The sequence below is a fragment of the Rhea pennata genome, chromosome 9, assembly GCF_028389875.1.
Source record: "Rhea pennata isolate bPtePen1 chromosome 9, bPtePen1.pri, whole genome shotgun sequence".
NCBI lineage: Eukaryota > Metazoa > Chordata > Aves > Rheiformes > Rheidae > Rhea > Rhea pennata.
The window spans coordinates 3,083,038-3,091,928 of NC_084671.1; the positions used below are offsets into that span (position 1 = coordinate 3,083,038).

The window sequence follows — 8,891 nt, forward strand, 5'->3', positions numbered from 1 at the left end:
AATGCTTCATGCCCTGTAGCAGTTTTCTATCTGGTAGGGAATGAAAAAGAAGAGATATATTACATTTAAAATTATTGATTGAAAGCCATACTGTATGACAGTTTCAACTATTATAACAGAATTTAATAAAATCAAATGTTTACCCCTAAAGGGGATTTGGGGGGAGGGAAGAGAAGCTTTTTCAACATTTATGACAATGAGAAAATTTGCAAGGAATAACATTTTAGCACTGGAAGTAAATGCAAATAAATGTTCATTTCTCCAGGGGACTTTTGAGGTTCGCCGACATGATGTGCTATGGATAATTGCATTGTGGTTTAGCAGTTAAAACACGTACTTTGATTGTCTGGCTGGAGATGTCAGCTGCTCACACAGCTGTGAATCAGACAAGGTCGGAGATGATGAGAGCCAGCAATGTTTCAGCATCATAATCAATTTGTATCATCATCAGCATGATTGGTACTCCATGCTGCCACACAGCTCTCCAAAGTTCATTAAAGCACCCAACAAAGACTTACACTTCTTCCTCTCCCCTGGTCTGTTATACTGTACCACCAGACCCTTGTGAAGCTTCCCTACTTCGAGCTGGAGGCTCTATCCCACTTGCATACTCTGTGTTTCCACTCTCAAACTACTCTCCTGGAATGACTTTTCTGCAAAAGTTAAATATATATATATATATACATTTATATATATCCACTAATTTTCCATTCAAATTATGTTACGGCCTGCAAGTTACTCTAGACATGAAAGTCTTGTCTTGAGATTTTTCTTGATTTTAAATAAATTTATTTTTGCAACGTGATCATTACAGTTCACAGAAACAACATCCATATCAGACCAGAAACAGCTGTTACATCTTACTGTGAGGCATTATGGCCAAAATGAGCAGTTATTTCACTGCAATTAGCACACTCTCTCCAGTCTCCCCTACTGGCCCAGGCTCAACTATTTGCTACTATTCTGGTGTCTTCAAATATTTTTCCCACAAGTTGTAACAAAATTCATGTTTTTTTAAAGCTAGACTTCTTTTCCAATAAAATCTCTATATTTGACAGTAAGTTTTAAACTGCTTTAATAGAAAGGATTATCTTTCTATTGAGCATCCTAAGGATGTAAAGTCTTCAGGATGCTCAAAAACATGTGCAGTGACTTTTGATCAAAGAGCTTGAAAAATACACTCTGAGCAGATAAAAAGCTTCCTCTGGCAAATACGGGGACCTACCTAAAACATCATTCCTGAAGGCTCCTTGAACTCCTTTTGAATACAAAATGCCTTTGTAACAAGTAAAAACTAATGATACAATGTCATCATGCACTTCAGAAGGAAACATACTTCTGAACACGTCTTTGTTCTCATTTTACCTTCAGAGTGAACTGAAATTCTACTGGGCTAGGAGAGGGTCATTAAACCTTCACGATCTGCTTTTACATGAAGATCTCTTGGGCAAAAAGCTGGCCATGAGCCAGAGAAACCAGTCTGTCCAGCTAGACTGCTGTCTCGGTAACAGAATCACTGACAGTAAATGTTACCACCATAACAGGAACCTGAGCAGGAATTCACCTGCCAAAGGGATCTGGTAGTTATAAAAGCCATTCTAAAGAAGTAAGAGTCTCATGTTTACCTCCTATTCCAGAAGGAGGCAGCACAAGGAAAATAAGGAATACAGTCCTGAACGTGTAGCAGAGGTTTTGAAATTGGAGTATAAACACACACACTGCTAGGAACAGGCAGATCACTTTAAACAGCACGCATGTGCCATACGGTATGAACAGCAACAGCTCCTGTTATTGCTCATCTTCAGCACGCTGCCTGAGAGGTAGGCTGAGCACCCCAGCAAAGGTGCCCGCTGCTGTCCTGCGTCTACATGCCTTTACAGTATGCACAAGGACCTACCCAGTGTGAGGACCCAAGCTTTGGCAAATGGAGCATAGTTTGTTGAGGTAAAGTGTTGCCTAAATGGATGAAGGTGTAAGCTTCACAGGATGCTCAGGATGTATGACACAAAAACATGACCACAGGGCTACCCAGAGAGCAGGGCAAATGGGCAGAGGTACGAGGAGTCTTGCTCTGCAGAGGCACGTAGTAGGGAGGATAGCAGCATAGTCCAAAGGGTAGCCTAACCAAGGGTACCAAAGGGTACCCTACCCAAGGTAGGCTACCCTACCTTGGGTAGCTGAGTTCACTTAACCTTCAAGGTTTTACCTAATATCAAAGTGAAGAAATGGAGCTAGAGGCTTAGGCCTTTCTGTGTGTAATTATAGGAGCCACTGCCCTTAAACTAGTTTTGGGAATTCTCATTTCAAGGACATCAATTCAAACCAAAAAGCAATACAGAAGCAGCATACAAGCATTTTATTCCCTTTTCTAGGTGTATCAGTACTTATGACACACTTACAAAAAAGAACAAGCCTAGAACCTCAAAACCCAAGAAATGTTAGTGCCATCCACCTCTGGAATATGTTTTTGGCTCACAAAACTTAACTCATCTAGCAGGCCATCTTTTCTGAAGACGTGAGCAGCTGAAGGGTTCCTTGGGGTAGGGGATGGGGGGGCGAGGAAGGTGTACATCCAGAAATGAGGGTGACTGTGAGCCAGCAGCACGCCTTGCAGCTGCAGCGAAGGCACAACGTACGTGCCCAGGAAGCACGTTACACAGGGCAAAGGAAGAGGGAACGGGCCAAAGGGCCCCAAGAGCAAGGAAAAGGTGCCCAGGAACAGAACAACTAGCAAGGGATTTCCAACAGTGCCAAGACAGCTGTAGAGAGCAGTAATAACCAGGGAAAATCAGGCAGTAGCAAAATAAAGCCAAGAGATTGTTTAAAAGATGAAACTGCCAGAAACAAGAAAACTCAGTTTTAAGGAACAGTTTAACTACAAGAGTTACTGAAGGATATCAAGTTAAAAAGCATCATGCACTAACAACTGTCATTTGGACATTCCTGTTCTGTAGCTGTGAAATACCCTTCCCATCTATGGCAATGGATAAGCTGCTGAGCATTTACCTCGGAGCAGCAGCATGCACACAAACACTGCTTGTAAGTAGTCTGAGTTATTCAAGTTCACAGAGGAACTTGAATGACTGCTCAGAATCTAAAGGCATCTACAAATCAAAATTGATTTAGTTAAACCAGAAGCAATCAGTTGGCTGCCTCTGTGCCCAAATGAGGAAGCACTGATTCAAGTTAAGCAAGCAGACTGTATTTAATTAACTTCTTGATTTTTACAAAAATTGAAAAAGACTCAATTTTATACCCAATAATACAGCTATGAATGACAGTGATAAGAGCTACTAGTTCCAATTACTTACTTTTTCATCATATTAATCAATTCTAAGTCACATTTAGATGGGGCAAATGAGCACACAAAGTAGGGCTAAGTTAAAGATTACACAAAAATGCTTTGTACAGTAAAAACTGTAACACCATAACATCATATCCAAGAATCAAAACTTGCATGAACAAAAATGACATAAATTTTCCTATACATAATTTTGGTTTATATTTTAGGATACTTGTGCAGAATTTATAAGCAGATTTGAGACTTGTATACCAACACGACCTTATCTATGTAAGTATTTATTCAAATATTTAGGCATTTTGCAGAGGACTCTAGATTAGAAATTGAAAGAAATTATTATAAAAGGAAAACCATCACTAATGCCAGCAGTTTCTTTTTAAAAACTGCAAAAACTACTTACAAATAGGTTCTAACAGCCATCAAAACTCAAAGCTCTCATTTGCTTTATTTGTACTTTTAAAAATCTAATGCCATTAATTTTTAATGCCCTTGACTCAAAAGCATGACAGGTAAATTTTCATCACCAAGTTTGGTTAACTAATTCAGCATAAGAGAAACAGGTTTTGACTTCGAGATTGCAGATCCTGATAAATTTAGAAAAAAACCAAAACAAAACACAACATTGTCAGCTTTCTCTTCTTTCAACATATTGCATAAATACTTTTCACTCTTGCATAAATACTTTTCACTCTCAGGATTAAAAATGAGAAAACTCTAAACATTACCAAGATAGAAATATTAGCTCAATGTTAGTTTGTATCTGGCAGAAGGCAAACAGTGCCTTTCAACTGGCAACTACCAATCTAGTTAAATGGAATAAATTTTCCCCCACCAATATCTGAACGGATGTTCATCATTACAGCATGACCTATTCACAGTAAAGTTTAGGTTATTATTTGAATCCTTTCACCAATTAATCAGGACAACTGAACGTGCTAACAGCTGTGAACAGGAGCATCTATCTCTAAAAAGCAATATAGACACATGAGAAAGTCATGATGTAGTTCTCCAAGGGTACGATTTACAGCTAATCAGCTGTTCTGCTGATAACCTCACACACATCTGATGAATTTAAGGTTTCTTTAAGTTTAAGAAACCTTTTAATTTCGTCGAGAATCAAGTCGTCTCATACTCATTAAACGTTAAGAACATGCAGGTGGCTACTGCCCAAGTATGTGGCATTCCGCCGCTCACTCCCCGGCCTCGCCGTGCTGCGACTTGTTCGTCGGGGCTGGCGGGAAGACAGCACCTAAGTTTACCCCGAAGAATCCGGGAGGAGTTAATCAGGCTCTCAAATACCTGTATTTCAAATACACGGCCAGCTCACTCGAGCACAGCTGGCATAGTGCCATTTACTCCAGGCTTCACCTCAGCCCGCACGTTTCCATAGTCTCAGACGAGGCTAGTCAGGACTCTAACCGTTATCTCCTGATCTTGGTGCGTTTTTTTTTTTTTTTTTTTCTTCCCTCCTCTTTAAGTTAATCAGTAACCAGGGACTTCTTCCAATAGTTCAGGCTACTGATTTCAAGGTCCTGTGGCACACACAGTATTACATGATTCTGTGTGTGGTTAAAAACATTACTATTTACACAGTGAATACCTGCCTTCCACATTTAAACTTTCCAATCTTTTCCTATGCTACAAATAAAAATTAAAAAGATATATTTCATTTACTATAGAATTGTATCAGCAACTCTTAAAAAAAAAAAAAACTAAATGAAAATCCCAAACCCATAAAACACTGATCAAAGAAATTTTTAAGTAAATGCTACTAGGCAGAAACTTCATTTTTTCCTTCTTTTTACATCTATTTCTTTGTCCTCTATCTGCATGGTTCACATTATTCAACCTTCAAGAAACAGTCAAACCAACTTTTTACTAAAAGGAAGCCTGCACCATGTATCAAGTTTCATCTTTAAAATATTATTCCCTTAAACCATTAATTGCAGCAACACACCAGCTTCTTAGCTGTAATACACAGCACTAATACTTTGTCTCTTTCTCATCAAGTCAGCCACAAAATTTAAGTAAATGACTGCCAACCTATTCAGGGTAAAAATTTTAATATGGAAGAGAAAATCACATACCAAAAGAGTAGAATTTATGCAAAATGCTGGCAATATTTAAACAAACAAAAATCCCCCAGAAATTTCATGAATTAGCACCACTCAGTAATTCATATTACTTGAATTACACTTCTCTATCCTTGCACTTCAACCTCACGTGGCAGGAAGCAACTAATGGAGACACATTCCCTTGTATATAGTTGGAAAGAATTAATCTAGCATCTCATTTGTGGCACTATCTGTTTGGAAAAACAGATTTTCTCCCATAGAGCAGTTCGTTCCATGTGTAACTCTACATGTTTTGCAGTTTTTTGTTCTTTAAATACACAAAAGGAAATTTAATAGGAACCCATTTGGAAAATTAAATCTTTACAAAGGTTTAGCTATCTATGTAGGCAAAGTGTTCCACAGAGTCATTTACTTAACAAGACATCCAGAAAACCAGTTTAAATGGAGACTCAGAATTTAGTATTATGTATTTTGGATTAAATAAGAGCACTCATTTCTCCTGTTTCCCTCCCCTCCCCTTTTCTACTCAAAACTGCAAAACCTGCTTAGATTAAAGCCTATTATTTTACAATTTTATTTTGCTGTATGCATGCACTTCATGCTCTATTTCTACATAAAATCTAAAATGAGAAACTAGTTATGTCCCTAATGATTAGACGTCTATTTTTTTTACGAGGAGGAAAGGTCACTAAGAACATCTGAAGATTTCATTTGAGAGACGAAGGATACTAGATTATATATTTTTTAAATGTTCACTTCAATAAGGTTTGGAGAAAGATCTAAGCCTTTCAAAATGACAGTCTTTATATAAAAGCCTCATACTTCACCACTGAATCAATAAGAACAAGTTCTCTGAAGAATCAGAGTACAAAAGATAAATGTGCTTTCCACAGGGCTAGTATTACCATTCTAACATAGCACATGGATGTAAATCCAAGCTCAAAAATCTCAAGACTATATCCATTACAAAAAAAAAAAAAAAAAAAAAAAAAAAAAACCACACACATCTCTTTCTGTCATTTAGCTGTCTTCTTTTAGCTTTGCATTATTTAATATATTGGCTGTGGAATCAAGTGTGGGGCGAGATACACATATGATATAAACAAAGAAATAAGATCCCTTTTTCACAATGCCAAAGACTAAGTGTTTATATAATACTTCTATCTGTAACCATCTCATGTTTAAAAAACATGACACACATTCTTGCAAACTTGTTTTGGCTGATCAGTTCAGACACGGTAAACTGTCAGTTTAAATAAAGGGAAAAAAGGCACAGAACAAAACACAAACACCTTTCATTCCTATCTCAAATAGTCAGAAAACAAAAGAAGCAGATATACCAAACACACAGTTCAGAGGTACTTACCTTCTCTCTGAGACATATTATTAGTTTGTAAAATAGACATTTCTACCACTATTCCTCAAAGGCCAAGGAACAGTGAACTGGTACAACTATGCCAATAGGAGCTGGCACAGCTATGTCCCAATTGAAAGCAGATGGAAAAAGGAAAATAGGATTCAATCACATCAGAATTTTTTAAGCAGTTGGCAGTTCTCAGTATCTGAAGTGTTTCCATAATTTTCAAGGGCGCAAAACACTAGATACTGCAAGACAGTGTATCATATACGACTCCGCTTACAGCTATGCAGGTAAGGGAAGGGAAGCTTTTGGATACATGCCCAAGGCCTGAAGTTTTCAGACATTGTGTTTAGGGGGGCAACAACCGCTGTCTTGTGCTCCATTAGCATCTGATCACTGCCAGGGCTTTTCTAGGCGAACACTTTGATTGCTTGGTCTGTGAAAGCAGCTAGAGGAACACCAAAGCCCCCCCACCATCTTACCCTTCTTTAAGGGATGCTTACTTGAACGAAAAACTTCGACATTTCTCTCCAGCTGCCATGGTCCCAATAAAACTCTTAATGTAATCTTAGCATAATGCGTACAAGAGTTCACATGTCATATAAGGACTCCCATCTTCTGCATTTCTTTTCCATAATTATGAAATACGTTCTTTGTGCTATAAAAGAAGCTAACCGGCAGCACCACAATCCTAAATGAGGAGGAAGCCATAGTTTCAGCATGTCACCTGAAATAAATGATGCCTCCCATCAAGCTATAATACAAATCACAGAGCACAACCTTCAATAAAGCACCCTCTTTAGAAAGTTAAAGTTAGAAATTCAATATCAGAAAGTTTCAGAATGACAACTTTTTCTGGCTTTCTGCTAGGGAAGGGGCAGGTATGACAGCACAACTGTAATTCTTCAGAAAAATACACGTAATTCATACACACACAACTCATTTGCAATGACTTGTTGGTCTTCATAGGAGAGTGAATTACTGAGAAGAAACATTTTATGTGCATCAGCTGAACGCAACCCACATGCAGCCTCAAAGAGAAACCTCCTCTGACCGCTACCGAAGAGCCCAGCTCCTGACAGGAGAGGGAGACTAGCCCTCTGCCAAAATCAGATTACACCACATTTCTCTGCAACAAAAGATGACTCCAGGCAGTTTGTGCTCATCATCATTATTCTATGCACATAAGATCCACCTCCAAGGGCTTTTACTTCAATTAAGCCTTTACTGCTGTAAAGGGCAGAGGGGTATAAACACATTTATAGCAGACTGGAAGAGGTAGTGAAAGAGAAAGGGAAGGGAGACACTTGTCTCTTCCCCCCCTCCTCCTTTAGGGAACAAGGTCCCCATGCAGCGACCTCTCACACCTCCTTGCAGGAGAACACAGCTGCTCCTTGCCCTGTAGCAACCCTCCCCACTGCCAGCCCCATTTCATCCAACCGAACACTTGCCTCTCCTCCGTGCCCGTCAAATATCCCGAAGATGGAGGGGTGCGTCTTGTTCACCAGGTCGGTGATGACTTCAAACCGGTCTTCCATGTGGTCCCGCCGGCCTTGGATGGAGTAGACGGCCACGTTGTGGCTCTTGAACTCCCAGGTCTTGGAGAACTCCGCGTCCAGCACGTCCAGCCCCCCCAGCCTGTCGTTCTGCATGATCTCGGCCACCTTGCCCTTCACCATCTTCACCGCGTCCCTGCTGGACTTGACGATGGTTTTCACCTCATCCGTGTGGAAGAAATAACTCCACAGGGCCAGGCTGATGCACAGCAAGAACAGGGTCTCCGGTCTAAGCAAGAAGTAACGCATGATCCGACCCAGCAGAGACAGCAGAGTCATGGTATCCTCTATCATTTATTATCGAGAGCGGGTATCCCCCACAGCGTGCAACGCGCGCCCCGACGGCTGCCGGGGCTCTGCGGCGCCGCGGCCGCTCAGTGCATGCTCCGCGGGGCCGCGCCGCTCCTCGCCGCGCCGCGGCCGGCTCGGCGCCGGGGGCGCTGCGCCGCGGCCGGCCGGCCCGGCCCGGCTCGGTTCGGCTCGGCGGGAAGCGGCGGGAAGCGGCGGGAAGCGGCGCTCCGCCGGCGCCGCGGCCCCCCTCAGAGCCCGAGCCCGCGGCGGGCGCCGGCGCCCCTAGGCCGCTGCCCCGCCTCAGGGCC

General features: G+C 41.1%; 1 protein-coding gene across 1 annotated transcript in view; it reads right to left on the bottom strand.

Moving 5' to 3' along the window:
- PPM1L (protein phosphatase, Mg2+/Mn2+ dependent 1L) overlaps positions 1–8,647 on the bottom strand; it is a 105,959-nt gene extending 97,312 nt beyond the window's left edge. Inside the window, exon 1 of the mRNA XM_062582938.1 lies at positions 8,188–8,647. Within this exon, the coding sequence (XP_062438922.1) occupies positions 8,188–8,586 (399 nt within the window). The 5' untranslated portion in view covers positions 8,587–8,647. The remainder of the gene's footprint in view (positions 1–8,187) is intronic.
- Positions 8,648–8,891: the final 244 nt, after the last annotated feature.